The sequence below is a fragment of the Schistocerca americana genome, chromosome 5 (genome assembly GCF_021461395.2).
Source record: "Schistocerca americana isolate TAMUIC-IGC-003095 chromosome 5, iqSchAmer2.1, whole genome shotgun sequence".
In the NCBI taxonomy this organism is placed as follows: Eukaryota; Metazoa; Arthropoda; class Insecta; order Orthoptera; family Acrididae; genus Schistocerca; species Schistocerca americana.
This window is the reverse complement of record NC_060123.1, coordinates 99,701,296-99,719,008: the sequence shown is the minus strand read 5'-3', so window position 1 is coordinate 99,719,008 and position 17,713 is coordinate 99,701,296. Positions and strand designations below refer to the sequence as shown.

Sequence of the window (17,713 nt, the reverse complement as noted above, 5' to 3'; positions counted from 1 at the left end):
TTACAGATAGCAAAATTTTGTGATCCATAACTGAAATAAGTATATGTGTATGCTCACTAATTCTTCGTTAATTCACTCGAATGTAATTAATTAAATTCATATACATAATGTATGATACGTTTATGAAGTGCTACAACACAACTGAAAAGAGTAGGTAATAGTTCTTTACATTAATGACGAAACTGTCTAGGTGGTATAGACAGAATCTCCATCAATGCGCAACACACACAGTGAAAGAAAGAAGAGAAAAATAGCTCCCGAGGTGTGAGATAAAAAGAATTCAAACATTTTACAGTGTTTTTGTGGAAAAATATACCCAAAAATTCCAAAGTAATTGCTCTGTGATAATGTTAATGAATTTAGCGGCAGCGAGGGAAATTTTAATCAAATTTTTCAAGAATTTAAGGGAGGAGATATTAATGTCCGAGTGCTCTAAAGAATATTTCAATAATGGATGACATAAAGTGGTATAAAATATTAAACCGCATGAAGTGACGCATTCAGTTTATCGGAACATCTGTAATATCTGTGAAGTGTTGCCTTTGATCTGTTGCGTCTCTGACGACGTGTGATGTCAAACGAGAGGTGTGGGAAAGTGATTGGATTGAAATGTGAGCGCCGAAAGCTTGCGTTCGGTTGTAGATTTTGTTGACAGTGGCTTGGTTATACGGGAGCCTTGTGCTAATGAAAATATGAGTTACACCAGTGATTTTTCTCAGTCACAGGAATATCTGAGCTTCAGGAGCAGTATACCATTGCGTAAAATTGTCGTTGACACGGACGCGTCTAAGGCAAGCACGCGAGTGAAATTGTGTGCTGGCTATAAATACAGCAAAGTATGGAGAATTTAAAATACTCTATTTATTTTTACAGGGCTGGAAAGTGTATGATTCTGGGCCGAAAGATGTAAAAACGCCGTTAGTTTGTCTGCCACCTGTCAGTGGGACAGCTGATGTTTTCTTCAAACAAATACTTGCCTTAAATGCCAAGGGGTATAGGGTAATATCGGTGAGTCTTTTCATAATTCTGTTTTAATAAAATACGAACCATATCATTCTACTCATTTTGTTTAGCGTGTACTGCGCAGGTGAGTAGTAAGGGCATACCAGGCTGCTCCTCATATTATCACCTAAGGAACTGCGCTGGGTGTCGCCATGGTGTGTCATTAGTTCCCAGTGTATCGAAATATTGTAGTATATGCGTAATATTGAATAAAATGCACTGGTTTGTTTCCAACTTCTGTGAATGTAGCCATTAATACTGTCGACTTATTTAAATTTCAGCGTTTTAAAACATCAGCACCACTGTGTACTGTTTTTATGACATAGCCTGAGTATACATTTAAACGTTCCTTTTCTCACCGTCAGATTCTACAGACATATTTTGGTTTAATGCTGATGCTTTGACTTTTACATATAGTCTAGATATGACAGTCGTACTTCTAGTTAGGCCTACTTGTACATTTATTGTATAATAACTTTGCAGTACACATTATCTGATAACTCTGCACCAAAATCACAAAAACTTCCTTAGTACAAAACTGTCATGACCGTGAGTGTCAATATATCATCTGTAATTTATCTGCCCAAGAGCAGTTTTAAAATGCCGTATGATCTGTTGGCTTAATACAAAGAATACATAAGTGATACAGGCATATGAATGCACACGTCTGAAGAGGAGAGGACAATATAGGCCACTCGTGGCCTGAGTAAAGGAAGCATCATTCCTCAAACCTAACTCGGGGTGACCAGATGCAGCTCAAGTCCCCACCTTTTGAATCTGAGGCCAGCATTTAGCAAATGCACCAACTCAGTCAATTATACATAACTCCATTATCTTATACTTGTTACACTTAATAACAACAATAATTATTAACATTTGATTTAGTCTTGTAAAATGCTCCCATTAAACTTTTTTTCTGTGGAAGTTTGTGCTAATAATTTAATATTCTTTAGAGGACACAATTTTCAAAAGTAGTGCTTGGATCTTCAAAATTTGTGTGTAATCAATAGATTCAAAATTTGTTATTGGATGACACTGAACCTTGTGTTCTTGTGTACTTCAGTACTTTTGAATCATATTGTCTAACCTTGCAGCTACACTCCCAGTTGTGAATAAAAATTTAAACTTGCACCTTATATGAATGTAATACAGAGAATGTTTGGTACACAATTGCCGCAGCATAATACTCCATGAGTATCATAAGGGCCACCCAATCTCAAACCAAACCTCTTTCCTATCCAACATGAAGAGAAAGCTTAGAAAATAACTGAATCTAAGTGAAATCTGTTAAGGCACAGTCTGTTGTCTCGAAAGTGACACTGTACTTAAATGTGATTTCTTTGAACATGCTTTCAGGCAATTTAATACCTCCCTCCCAGATCTCAACTGGATAAAGGAATCAACATAATTGATCAAGCTCTTGGCACACGGTTTCTGTAAATGTCCTCTTGCAATGCTTGAGGTGCTCTTGTTGGCACTCATGTCCATTAAGTTTGTCTACACTGAAATGATGGTGGTGGTGGAAATGAAGGTGGTAACAATGCTTGTGCTTCTGATAAATATCTACTCACTGTAATATTTGACCTAGACACCTTTGAATTAATAGTCGATACTCAGAGGAATGAATACCAGTGGTCTAATTGATTGCGATAAAATATAGCGTTCTGAAATAGTTAATTCTGTTTGTTAGAATCACCCACTCACAGTGTACTGTGATCTCCCCTTCACCTTAGTCAGGCACTGAATTTTTATTGACGTGCATCTGAATTATGTCTTGTAGCGGATCAATGTATGGAGCACAGAAATGCGTAATAGCAATCACACTAGCTTTTGAGCACCAGTTCTTTTTCCGGCAAAACACACACACACACACACACACACACACACACACACACACACACACACACTCACTCACTCACACTCAGGGAACCACTTACATTAACTGAGTATCAATAATTATTTTTGCCAAGGCCACAGGAGTGTGTGCTTGGGTGTTTGTAGCTGTGTGTGTGTGCTGTTGCTAGAACTCGAAAGCTGGTGTGAATGCTGTTTTCTTTTACATGTTTCTGTGCTTCACACATTGATCTACTATAGATGAGTGGTTGCCATTCCCTTATTTTGTCTAGCTCCCTCCAGAAATTTCCAGTATTGAAAATGATTTCCTCTTACTGTAGTTAACAGGTGCCAAAATATTGGTAAGTAGTTTATCATCTGAGGGATATAAATACTTAAAAGTATATTCCCCTAGTACTGTAGTGAAATTATGGCTGAAGTGTTTTAGTTGTGAGAGTGTGTTAATTAAATCCTGGTGAGGAAAAGACAAGATTTCAATCGAGCTAACACAAGGAGGAGTAATGACAATGTTTAGTTCTTACGTATTCATCAGAGTTCTAAGGGTCGACAGAAGCGTCCGATCCCACGCGTCGGCTTTGACCCGTGACGTAAGGGTGTTGTCGTGTGTGACGTCAAGATGGCGCGGAGTTTGGTTTGAGTGTGGCTGTCTCCAGTTCTGTTTTATCTTATTTTATTTACTTTTCTGGTCTGTTCATTCTATCTCTTGAGATTTTTTAAATTTAAAAACACTTATTTCTTATTTTAATTATCTGTTTCCTCGAATTTCTGTTTTAGTTTATTATATTTATCTTTCTGATCTGTTCATTCTATCCCGTGAGATTTTTTTTTTTAAAAGGCAAAAAACACTAATCAGCTACTGAAGCATTTTTATCTTCTATGGGTTATGACCCCTGGGGAGGTGGGTGGGTATTCATGCATGGCTGTCTTCACTTACACGTTGTAGCTACGCAAGGCGTCTAAATTTGTTTATATTTCGTTTGCCCACCACCCAAAACACCCCATTTCCCGCGCTTGTCCCGTTAGTGTCATTAGGCTTCTTGTGGAATGTGTGTGTGTTTGTTTTTGTTTCCGCCATATTTGTGACGTCATGGGTCAAAGCCGACGGGTGGGATCGGACGCTTCCGTATTTCCAGTTCTAATGAGTGTTTTGAAACAATTTTACGCATCATTAGCACCTTGAAGTGAGATACCAGCGTTTCTCCTTGTGTATACAATTTTCAAACAACTTACGGGGATTTAGCCAGGTAATATTTACAGCAACCGCCAATATTTCATTGGGAGTACACTCCTCCATTTTCAAGGGACTTTGTGCCTCGAAAATGGTGGGGTGTATTCCCACTGAAATATCAGCGGTTGCTGTAAATATTACCTTGCTGAATTCCCGTAAGTTGTTTGAAAACCTTGAAGTGAGTCTGTAATACCTCCAGATGCAGAGGAGTGTCGACTTTGGCCAGTGACATAGGAAACATACAGCAAATGCCGTAAACAGTGTGCAGTTAATGTTGACAATGTTTTCAAATGAGTTAAGCTACAAATCTGTTTGTTACAACCAGATTTCTTTAATGTCACATTTGTAGGCTTTGCCAACCACATTCCAACGTAACAAGTTTTTTGTGCTTTCATATTCGTTGGCTTCACCAGCTAACAACGAAACTGTGGGTATATGCAGTGAAAGGTGATGTGACAGCAGCCATTAACATTAAGTCACTAGCCAAAGCCAACAACTTGTATAAAACATTCCTCTTGCTGCATACTTTTTTGGGTAATGCATCTATTGGGAGGGGAATATTGAGGTCAGAAGATATTTGATGGTCTCTGAGAGAAGTGAGTTGAGTTCTAGCATTATTTCATGTATATAATTCATAATTACTGGTTTTCATTTAACCAAATCTCTCCATATTTGAAAAAGTGCTGTAATTAACAGTAAGAAGTTAAGTTATTAATGAGGAGACTTCTATGGCTGTAGGCCTACTACTATTTCTCTGAACTGTGATGTGTTTCTTTAACTAATGCATTGTTTTTTATCTTCAGAATATGGGCTTAAATAAGAACTTAGTTTTGTGATAAAATTGTGTCTGGGTCCAGATCCTAAAATGTTCAGCATCTGTATCTTGTACAGAAGGTAGCCCATAAGGCCCAGCATTGTAAGAGGGGAGTATAACTCTAAATACATGAAGAAGCATGCTCTATAGTGAAATCTTGTAATGATTGAATTCAGCATTAGTAGTGTGTTGCTTGAGACAGTGAAGGCGATTAAATATCTTGGCGTAAAATTGTGAAGTGATGTGAATGGGAATGAGCACATCAGGTTCTTAGTAGGAAAGGTTTATTGGGAGAATTTGGAGAAAGTGGTTCTCATAGATAAGGGTGTGCTGAAAAGTAATGTCTGAATTGATGTGAAACCTTTTAAAGCATTTTTAAGTAATACAAGCATTATTAACGTTCTGTGTCTTTATTCTTCATATCTACATACTTACTTTTCAATGTAGTCACCCTGGCGACAACATGTATCTCCTAACAAGAGACTAGTTTGTTTGATACTGCCACTGTAGAATATTTGACTTCATTGCCGGCTGTCCTGTCACATCCTCTGGCCTAGACTGTATCCATTCCCAAATGATTAAGTATCTGTTAGATTACCAGCACCACATCCATGCCATCTTCAACCGCATCTAGAGTGATGACAAGTTCCTGTCGCAATGGTGGATCATTCCAGTGCTAAAGCCTTGTAAGAACCCACTAGATGTACATAGCTATCATCCTGTCAGCCACACAAACGTTCTGTGCAAGCTGCCCCCAAGTATGGTGAGCCGGTGTTTGTGTTGGCTTCTTGAGTCTCAGGGCCTTCTGGCTCCGTCCTGGGATGGTTTTCGCCAAGGGCTCTCCACTACTGACAGCTTGGTCCACCTGGAGTCTGCCATTTGATTGACTTTTTCCTGGCAACATCACCTTACACCTAATTGTCGTCGTTTTTGACCTGACGAAAGGCCTACGATACAACTTAGCAACACCACATCTACACTACTCTTCATGAGTGGGGTCTCCGGGACCCACTCCTGCTTTTTATACAAAACTTCTTGTCACCCCACACTTTCCAAGTTTGCAACAATGTTTCCCACAGTTTACCCCGTATCCAAGAGAATGGGACCCTGTAGGGCTCTGTCTGAATGTCCCTCTCTTTTTAATAGCTGTTAATGGTTTCACACTAGCAGTAGGGTCCTCGGTAACTCCCCTCCTATATGCTGACATTTTTTGTATTTCCATGTGCTCTACTATTGGTGTGGCTGAATGCTGGTTGCAGGGAGCCATACAAAATGTGCAGTCATGGGCCCTCATTCATGACTTTGTTTTCAGCTGCCAAGACTTTGGGTCAAGCACTTCTGTCATCCTTGTACTGTCCGCCCCATCCAGAGCTTTACCTCACTGACCAACTTCTTGATATAGAAGAGACTTAGAGCTTTTTGGACTGGTCTTCGATGCCCGCTTAACTTGGCTTCCCCATCTTTGTCAGCTTAAGGAAAAGTGCTGGTGGTATCTTAATTTCAATTGATGCCTGAGTCACACCAAATGGGTTGGTGATCTCCTACTCTGCTGCAGCTGTACAAAGCCCTCATGCAGTCCTGTATTGATTATGGGAGCATGGTGCATGGTTCAGCATTGCCGTCTGCATTGCAGCAGCTGGACACTATTCACCACTGTGGAGTTCGGCTTGCAACGAGAGCTTTCCGGATGGGCCTCGTGGAATCTTGACGTTCCTCCATTGTGGCTTAAGCAGAAAGTACTGCTTGCAAATTATACTGCCCACATTCATAGTTTACCTCTCCATCTCAATTGCCATTTCGTTTTTCCTAACACAGCAATCCATCTCCTGCAATGCGGCCAAGAACAGGGCATTCTAGTCCATGTCTGTTCACTTCTTACTGAACTTGACACATTCTCTCTACCAGTTTTTCTGCGGGTCCACTTGCATGCACCTCCAAGGTCCATGCCTCGGCCACAGCTTCATCTGGACCTATCGCAAGACCCAAAAGCTCAGTTCCACCCGAGTCCTCCGCTGCCAATTTTTGTCTATTCTCGTTGTGTTTCCGGGCTCAGAAATAGTCTACACCGATGGATCAACGGTTGACGATCTTGTTGCTTTTGCTTATGCTCATGTTGGACATAGGGAACAGCCCTCCTTGCTGGTTGGCTGCAGTGTTTTCAATGCAGAGTTGGCCGCCATCTATCACGCTTATGAGCCTATCCTCGCCTGCACTGGGGAGTCCTTTGTTATCTGTAGTGACTCCTTAAGCAGCCTACAAGCTCTTGACCAGCGCTTCCCTCACCATCCTTTGGTACTGACTATCCAGGAGTCTCTTTACACCCTCGGCTACACTGGACATTCAGTGACCTTCATTTGGACCCCAGGACGTGTCGGGATCCCAGGCAATGAACTCCCTGGCCGCCTCCAACTCTGGAGATTGGCCTGCTGGAGACTTGTTTTTGATCGGCCTTCCACCACAAAGTTTTCGCAGTCTGGGATACTGAATGGCACAACATCAGTATACCAAATAAATATGTTTTACCAAGGAAACAATGAATGTATGGCGGTCATCCATGCGAGCCACTTGCAAGAGCTGCATTCTCCTTTGCCGGCTCCACATCGGCCATATATGGCTAACACTATATAGGCCTATATCATTGACATCAATCTATTGCAGAATTATGGAACATATTGTATGCTCATTTGTTAGTATGTTTTTGGAGAAGGAAAGTCTTGTCTACAAAAATCATCATGGATGAACTTCCTTGCCTATGAACTTTAACGTCCCACACTTAATGAAACAAAATTGACAGATGTTAAGGTAATGCCAGGATATCCCAAGCAAGTGGGATAGGACTGTTATTTACAGTGTACAGAAATCATCCAGCAGATAATGTTGGAAGCTGCATAACACTGTTCACAGGTGGTACACTTTTCTCTGAGAAGTTTGTAATGCTAGAAAACTATAGTAGAAAGCAGAAAGACCTGCAGAGGATTGATAATTAGTGCATGGACTAGATATTGACTCTGGAGGTAAACATGTGTAACAAATTGCACATAAATAGCTGGAGAGACCCACCATAACAAGGTTACACTGTTGATAACAAATCACTGGAAACTTTAACTACCACAAAATACCGAAAAGTAATCATATGGAGTGATCTAAAGTGGAATGACCACATAAAACAAATAATAGGAAAAGCAGATGCCAGGCTCAGGTTCTTTAAGAGAATCTTGAGGGAATTAATTCATCGAGGAAGAATTGGCTTACGAAACACTTGTTTGACTGATTCTGCGGTATTTTGAAAGAAATAATCTGCACTGACTGCAGAATATTTTTTATTAAAAAATCACAATCTGTTTCATGCCATTAGAAGACGCATCCTCAGGTGATTAAGACTCCTTTTAACTAGTTATCACCGAAGGGTAACTACCTTAGAACCACTTGCCATAATTCACATCATATTGAAAACGATGCGCTAAAAGCGGTAGTCCATTTCTAAAAGAAGGGGGCAGCAGATCCGCGCCATAAGCAGGAAGCACTACTGCCTTGCCTGCTGCCACTCAACCACCTTCCTGCATATGGTGCTATCTCTTTCATTTTAAATATTGACTAGTGCTTTTAGCATACTGTTTGTTTACAACTTGATGTGAATTATGGTGATTTACTCTAAGGCAGTTGCCTTTCAGCAGTGACTAGTTAAAAAGAATCTTTATCACGCAAGTATGCGTGTTCTAGTGGCACTATACCAGTCGTGATTTTTATTAAAAGTACTCTACGGTCAGTGCAGATTATTTCTTTCAAAACATGGAAATTTGACTGTTGTTGCCAACAATTTAAAGTAACTTTATCTTGAATATTGCTCATAACTGTAGTCAGATAGCAAATAGTCATCAAGGAATGGCACATTTCATCACTGGATCATTTAGTTGGCATGGCAGCATTACAGAATACCCAACAGATTCCAGTGCAGTCATTATAAGAGAGGCAATGTGCATCACACAGGGGTTTACTATTAAAATTCCAACAGATTATGTTCGGGAAGATTTGGCAAACATTACTTTCTCGCATCTTGCAAAGTGATGATGACAAGAAAATCCAAGAAATTAGAGCCAAAAAATAGATTTACGAACAATCATTCTTCCCATGCACCATACGTGAATGGAACAAGGAAGGAAGAATTGGTAGTGGTTCACAACATAAGGTGGATTTCAAAGTACACATGGGGAAATGGATATGATTATTATTGATTCTGTATTCTGAAAATTCGAAAAGTGGAATGGAACGTGAGGAAAAAAGTAGTCAGGTTCTGAATCTACATTTGGCATGAAGAGCTTTCAGCATACTTGTAATGTTGTGCTATATTTTAACAGAATGTTTTATTTTTAATGAGATACCAGCATTTGAATTATGTGATTATTCAGTTAAACATTGTTTGGTGGTCCTTTAATCAAATTGTTGAGTTAGCATGAATTTTTCATATCAAGAATGCCACTATGTGACCATTGCCGATAACACAAGGAAGGATAGTCAGCCATCGTGTGACACACAATGTTTGATATAGTGCAGTAATCGTCAATATAGTGTATTCTTCAGGAAGTAATGTTGTTGAGAGGGAATTATGTTGCAAGTCATTCAGTGTGGCATTTGATAACTGTGGCATTGTGAATTAAGACTTTTCTGTAGAATTGGCCCCAGACATAAGAAGAGATTACAATAATTTTTGCTTTGTCTCTGATTCTTTTTTCAGGCAGAGAATCCTGTTTATTGGTCTGTTAAAGAATGGTGTGAAGGTTTCAGAAGATTGTTGGATTATCTGTGCATCAATAAGGTGCATTTATTTGGTGCATCATTAGGTAAGCTCTTTTGCGACTTCCATTATTGTCAAGTTCTCCAACACCTTCTCCATTTTTGAAACTCGTGTAGGAGAGAGAGAGAGAGAGAGAGAGAGAGAGAGAGAGAGAGAGAGAGAGAGAGACCGAAGGTAGAAATGTTGCCATACATATTACAAGACAGTGAAGTTTCTTATAAATAATCCCAGCAGTCAAGTATGATGCAAGATGTATTCTTATGACAGTGGAGGTGTTCAAATGAACATAGAGCAAAAGCTAACGACCAGTTTCTAGAAATGAGAATTAAATGAAAACAACATGAGTGCCTTTAACACATTCTTCCTGAAGAAAAAACAAACTGAAAAATAGACTTGCAAAAATGAAATGGAACTAAAAATGATGTACACTATATGATCCCATGTGTGGCAAAACAACGAATGTGCATTTTACTGCTTTTGGGATACAGGCAATTTAATGTTTCATAGAGCCGTAAATTTGCCTGAGCGGTTTTAAGAAAACTTTTTGTTCAGATTTATTGGCACTACACTTCAAAATGTTAAGATATCAGACTTACAGTTGTAACTCCATCTTTTCTGGCAGGGAAAGGGAGGAGGGCAGTGGTTGTATTGCACGTTTGTTGTTCTGGCATTAGGAAGACAGACTAGGTTTTCACATACATACAGCAAGTAAAATATGTATATTGAATCTAGTTCCAATTTTATTGCTTCAATATACCTTTCACAGAGTAAAGAATGAAGAGATACTACTGATAGAAGTTTTAGTACAAACTAACTGTAAGCAAGAAGTCTCCTGCATACAACCCTTTTAATCTGCATCAGTCTTCTTCAGTGCCTAGTTCAGACAGTGTGTCATGGGCAGTTACATCAATCAACGTATTTTGATAATGGTCTTTGGATTCCCCATGGAATCATCTGTTCCTCGCACAGTGTGCACGTGTCCTTTCTTCTGTAGCAATTGGAAGGTTTTTTTTCATGTATGCCATGGAATACACACATACGAAAAATGTCACTCCTTTCCCCCCGCCCCCCCCCCCCCCCCCACAATGCTGATATATCAGAATCACCATAAAATTATGAAAAACTGAAAGATGTTAAATTATTTCTAAAATTTTGAAATTTTAGATGTGTTAGTCACTTGTCAAGTTCCGAAAATACTCTCACAGTATAGTGTGGATGATGAAAGGATGAAGATCCCTTGTGCAACTTTTGGAGTTCCCAGTGGCGCATAACTGCTTTTGATCCCTGTTTGAGAAGGAATACAGTTGATTACCGTGTAATCTACTTCAAGAATGCATGGTCAATAGATTACAAGTTGGGATAATTGTTACGCGTGACAGTGCGCATAGAAACAAATGTAGAGGTCTGGTGACATTCGCATCCATCTAGCACCATTCTCACTGTGTGATGTCTAGCATTTCATCCTATTTTATGATCTGCCTCATTCTTCAACTAACATGTATCTTCTACAATTCCCAGATTTTGTGTGCTCAAATTATACACTGCCAGTTTTTCCCAGGTGGAATCATTAGCTGCAGGATTGTTACAGTGGGTGTTGAACACAGCTTTTAGATAGAAATTTACATCCACAGCACCACTGTGTATAGCATTTCTGTCTTCATTGTACTTATTTTGACCCGGATTTATTGCCCATATAAATATTTTCCACACTCATCTTGCTTCAACTTTTCGTATTGTCGTCTAATTACGTTGGCAACATTTACAACACTGAGCTTTCTTTGGTCTAAATTAAGTAATTGTGGAATACATGCATGTATTTTGGAAGACATTAGTTTCCAGTTGTCCTCACATTTGGCTTTATAGTCACTGTAAATTTCTGTAAAATTTAGTTTAGAGTCCAGAAACATCGTTGATGACTTGTCAATATTAGAGTAATCTGATGGAAGGATAACTCAAGATGTGCTGGCTTATGCAATCGTCATCACTTGTGACAATTCATGTGGTCAGTGTGCGTTAAGTTTCTACTGCTGAACAGTATTATCACAGTATAAGTAAGGGCTCCTCTCACCATAGCTACTATCAAATTTAAGATAGATAAGAGAAAATCGCAGCAGTCGGGTCAGAGGAATAAACATGAAATACCTCAACTATTTTGCATATTCCTTGTTGTTCAACCTTCCAGTCTCTTTTACATATGATTTGGTGATGAACTGACATTGTTGGTCTGAACTTCTTGCCATTTTATATCCTGGTTTGGTGGTGTGCACCAGCTAAAATAAAATGTCATCTGTACTCTGCCATGAAAAAGGTAGCAAGAGTCACCCTGGTCACACTGTACATAGGATCCAGTTCTTTCAGCCTCCTTTTGTTCCCTAAAACATTTTGGCAGTTTATTTTCATCTTGTATTCTCAGTGTCATAACAACTGTAAAACAGAAAATGTTTACGATTTTATAATAAAAATCGTATTGATGCAACTTAGGTGAGTTCAGAAAGGTTGTTACTTTTTCTTCCAATACATTTTTATGTGGGTTTGTTTCATATTGATTGACAGTATCTGTAGTACTGATTTTTACCACAAGCATTAACACTCACCGGAGCTGGTTGGCTCAGTATGTCTTGCAGGCCAAACTTTGTCACATGGATCCATAAGATCTGGGACAAAGTGAGATGCTTTGATTGGTACACTCTAAAAAACAAACAATTTCTTGTTTAAAACTGAGAACCAAAGACATGGTCGTATTTCTGATGGCTGAATAATGATATTGGTGTACTCTGTAACTAATGAAGTTGTCTTTTTTTACAGGTCTGTAATAAACTCAGTGCAGTATTTTCAGTCACACTGTTACATGTGGAATGATGTAAATAGTAATGAAACACATAACTGTCATAGCATGTAAGGTAATTTGTTGTATGTATGTATGTATAACATCCATATTTGCTCAATGAACTGTGGGCATTCAGTGGTATGCCAAAAGCACCGAAACATTCACAGTTCTGGCATTAAACAGTATGTCATAAAAGTTCCAACACTGGACTCGCATTTGGTTTGGGAGGGCGACATTTCAAACCCGTGTTCGGCCATCCTGATTTAGGTTATCTGCATCAGGCTAATGCTGGGATGGTTCCTTTAAAAGGGTGCAGCAGATTTCCTCCCCAATCCTTCCCTAATCCAATGAGACATGACCTCGCTGTTTGGTCCCCTCCCCCAAACTGACCAACCAACCGCAAAAGTTCCAAAATTATGAATGGTCCACATTTTTTGTGGCATTACAAAGTGAACTTTTTCTAATCTTTCATGAAAGTGGACCTTTCCTGCTCTGTCACAAAAACACATTTGAGGTTTTGCTATAATAAAGAACACAAATGCTGAAACTCTCAACGCACATCAGTCATAAATGCCATTTTTGAACATTTGTGGTTTTTGCATAAGAGGGATGATATTGTCAAACATTAAAGAAATTGTGCAGGATTTGATAATCCTCAGTCACTTATGAATTGCAAATGATGGACTGAAAAGGTGAGAGTAAAAATGATAAAAAGCAAGAAAGAAACTCATTTTTTATTTACTTATCGTTATCATTCAAATTTTAGTTGTGAGGCAAGTTAGGAGTGTGCATGTTGTCTACAGATGCAGGATGAGTTGGCCACAGTTGGTGAACAGCTGAAGGCGGTGTTGGCTGTGGACACCCATATGTAGGCTGCAGTCTCGGAGTGTAGCAGTGGCAAATAAACTGGCATTTCACGTGGGGATACAGTAGGTGTTGCTTGTTTCCCCCAAAGTCTCTTCTGTTGAGGTACCTGACAGCGTGCCTGACGTGGGGCACGCAGACTCACCACAGTGGGTTGCCTGGTTGTAAAGTGTTTGCACCCTTCATGGCGGTGTGTCAATGTGGGGACTAGCATTTTGGCCTCCCCCACTGACACTGTGGTTGGACAAGTGGCTGCTCTTCAGCAGGGTCTGAGGGAGGAGTTTAGTAGACATTGGGAGCTTTAGTTTTAGGTGTGTTATGGAGCCTCTTAGGGAAAGTGTCCATGGTTGAAAAGAAGTCCAATATGACTAAAGTTTTGGCTCGTGTGTGCACCAGTGACTCCTGTTGCTTGGATCCTGAGGCCATCCTCAGTTTGTATGGGCAACTGGTGGGAGAGGTGGTGACTGTGGGCCTCACTCATGGGGGTGTAAGCAGAGCTTAACAATTTACAGTATGATACTTCCAGACTTGATTGGACTGAGGTCTTTCAGTTTTAAGTCAAGTGGAGTGTCTCAACCAAAGACTCTGTTAGTTCTTTGACAGTTTTCGGTATAGAATTTTGGACTATCTGTACATAGTGGAGAATTCTAAGAATCACACGGATAGGTGAGAGGAAGCAGCTTCATGGTTAGCAGAGTGCTTATGGAGTATACATAGGTTTTTTAGGGTAAGTGATAGTGTGAGGTCCTCTGAACACTTGCCAGTCAATACGCTTCAAATTACAGATTACTGACTTTACTATCCCCATCCTTCAGGAAAGATATTGCACTTGGAGTATAGTGTGAACCAACTACTGGATGAAGTAGGAAGCTCTGAAATATTTAACAAAGCATGGAACATATGTCAGAAAGGTAGGTTAGACTCCATAGGGATGGGGGTGGGGTTCATTACGGCCAACAAAAATATTGTCTGTAGAGGGGAAATTTGAATTGGACTGGAATTTATTTGGATGTGAATAACTGGCCTTTGTGAACCCAAGTTAATCATTGTATATTTTTACTGGCTAATGGATTCAACCATAACAGTTATAGAATCATTCAAAGAAAGTCTATGCTCAGTTGTGCAGAAAAGGCCCAATCGTGCAATATTAGTTGGAGGCAACTTTAAACTACAAAGTATAGACTGGGGCATCTATGAACTCGTTGCAGGTGAAAGGGACAGTCTGTCTTTGAATTAGTTCTGATCACATTTTCCAAAAACTGTCTTGAGCAGCTAGTTTGACAACCCACACACTGAAAATATTTTAGACCTTTTAGCTACAAACAGGTCTGATGTTATCAACGGTGTCGGACAGAGACAGGATTAGTGATCATGATGTCGTCATGGTGATGATGGTGACTATAACGTTAATAAACTCATCAAAAAGGCTAGTAATTCTTATTCTGGAAAGAGCAGATAAACAGTTGCTAGCCTCTTACTTAGACAATAAATGGAAACCATTTCATTTTGATGTATTGGACATAGCAGAATTAAGACATTTAAATTGATTTTAAATACACTCCACAGAAGTATGTAACGAGTAAATGGATTAAGTATGGAAAAGACCCACTGTGGTTTAAAAACAAAATTTGGAAAATGCTGAGGAAGCAGAAATCGGAGCACTTTCAGTTTACAAAAGAACACGGAAATGTTGACAGGCGAAAGCCAGTAGACATTTGTGCATCTTTATAAAGATTGATGTGTGACAGGTCGTACCTTAGTGAAAGATTTTGCCAGAACCCAAGAAAATTCTGGTGTTGCAAAAAATAAGAGTCAAAGGCTTCTGTTCAGTCACTCATCGGTCTGGTGGGGCACTAGAGGATCTAAAAAAGAAAGCCGAAGTTTCAGATTTTGTGTTTAAGAAATCGTTCACACAGGTGGGGTGTACAGGCATACCCTCATTTGAACACCATTCAATCTCCCCTATGGAGGACATTGATATTGGCATTAAGAAGCTACTGAAAGAGTTAATGATAAATCACTAGGTCTGGAAGAAATTTTGGTGCTACAGAGTATTCTACAGCACTGGCTCCTAACATTGCTTGTATTTATTGTGAACCACTCACCAAGTGTTAAGTCCCAAGCAACTAAAACAAAGCACAGGCAATGCCTGTATATAAGAGGGATAAAAGAAATGACCTACAAAATTAACATTGTTTGCTGTTGACCATATTCTAAGTCTGAATATAATAAATTTCCTTGAGACAGAATCCACATATCAGGATGGATTTATGAATATCACTCAAGTGAAACTCGACTTGCCCTTTCCTTGCACAGTCATCTGTGATTGATTGCTGATGATGCTGTAGTGCATGGAAAAGTGTCATTTTGTGACTGTAGGAAGATGCAAGATGAATTGCACAAAATTTCTAGTGATGAATTGCACAAAATTTCTAGTGATGAATGAGTGCTTGCTCTAAAACTAGAAAAAAGTAAGTTGATGTGGATGAGTAGGACAAATAATCCTCCAGTGTTCAATTAGAATATTAGTGGTGTGCTGCTTGACACAGCCACATCAGTTAAATATCCAGGCATGAAGCTGAAAAGAGATCAAAAATGGAACAAGCAGTTTATATTGATAGTAGGGAAAGCAAATGGTCAAATTTAGTTTGTCTGGAAAGTTCTAGGAAAGTGTAGTTCATTTGTAAAGAAGATTGCATGCAAAACACTAGAGCAGCCCATTTTTGAGTACTACTCAATTTCTTGGGAGATCCCTGTGAGGTTTGACTAAAGGAAGACAATTAAGAGGCATGCCTCTAGACTTGTTACTCAAGTTTTGATTGACACGCAAGTATTGCGGAGATGCTCCATGAGCTCAAATGAAATGCTGTTGACAAAATTTAGAGTGCCAGCATTGTTGAACGACTGCAGAATGGTTCTACTGACATCAATGTACATTTTGCATATGGACTACAAAGGCAAGAAAGAGAAGTTAGAGCTGAATGTGCATAGACATTTGATTTTTCCTTGCTCCATTTGTGTGTGGAACAGGAAAGGAAATTACTAACAGTGGTACAAGATATGCTGTGCCACACACTGTATGGTGGCTTGCGAAATATGTATGTTGATGTAGATGTAAAATTACAAAGTATCAGAATTTATTGGAGAATAAAGAAGTATACGATATTAATTTACCTAACTCGTGCACTGTCTGAAAAATTGAAGGTTACACAGACATAACCACTTAACAAGTATCACACACTGAACTGCTCTTAGTGCTTTGCTTCGGTAATAGAACTGAGGACATAAAAGATAGTAATTATTGCACTGCACAAGTCCCCAGTAGAATGTGTTGTAAACTTATTCAACCCTTTAATGAGATTACAAATTCAAGTTAGTAGAAATAATGGAGAAGTCATTGTATATGTGATTGATTAAATAGTGAATTAATCTTAAATAGTAGTGATGGAGGGCACTGATTCCCAGCTTAAGTTTGTTGCACAGACTAACATTCCCAAGGGCAGCAGAAAGACAATTTCCACTGTCTTCTTCAAAGTAGATTTGAGTCTCATCATAAAATGTTTTATCTGACCAGTAGGATTAATCTAGGATCAAAGTATCCTGTGTCAGGAGGACAAGGCTGTATTTAATGCAGAGGACTATATCTAATCAACACTGAAATATGCACTACAAGCTGTTTTGCAAAAATTCATTGTGTCATCAAGAAAGCAAAAACTGTGCACCAACAAATATAGAACTCAAAGGACAGAAGCAGAGGCAACTTGAAGCATTGTTAGACATGTAATGAATAAATGCAACAATGAAATTTAATTCAACTCTTTGAAAACAATGTGCAAGGCAGAGGATGATAAATTCAAATTTTTGGCCACGAATACAATGGATTATTCTTCATGGTAACAGAAAAAAGAAGACCCCTTAAATTTACTGAGGCAGGCTTTGTATACTCCACCAGCACACACCATTTTCCCCAAATCAACAATTAGAGATGAAAGAATTATTAGGCCACTGAAAAGTAGTTACCTGTGGTATCATTTCAGAGAAATTGCTGCAATCTTGCACTTAATTAATAGTGAGGTACCTTTGCAATTGGTTAGTGAAAGTGACCTCTAATTATAGAACCATTTCCCCTCCTCCCTCAGAAGGTAGCTTTATAGCATAAAACTCAGCCACCTTTCTGACAGGGTCCTTTTAACAATAACTCAGTTTTTTATCCTATTCAGCGTAGGTAGAACACAGTTAATGATCAGTCACACAGGCCTTGGGCACAGAGACTGATAGAACAAACAGGTGGTTCCTGTGGTCAGTGACAGAGTTCATGAAATTAATGGCTAG

General features: G+C 39.2%; 1 protein-coding gene across 1 annotated transcript in view; it reads left to right on the top strand.

Moving 5' to 3' along the window:
- Window positions 1-541: 541 nt before the first annotated feature.
- LOC124615726 (maspardin-like) overlaps window positions 542-17,713 on the top strand; it is an 82,768-nt gene continuing 65,596 nt past the window's right edge. The window contains exons 1-3 of the mRNA XM_047143795.1: window positions 542-791; window positions 874-1,008; window positions 9,631-9,736. Of these exons, the coding sequence (XP_046999751.1) occupies window positions 693-791; window positions 874-1,008; window positions 9,631-9,736 (340 nt within the window). The 5' untranslated portion in view covers window positions 542-692. The remainder of the gene's footprint in view (window positions 792-873; window positions 1,009-9,630; window positions 9,737-17,713) is intronic.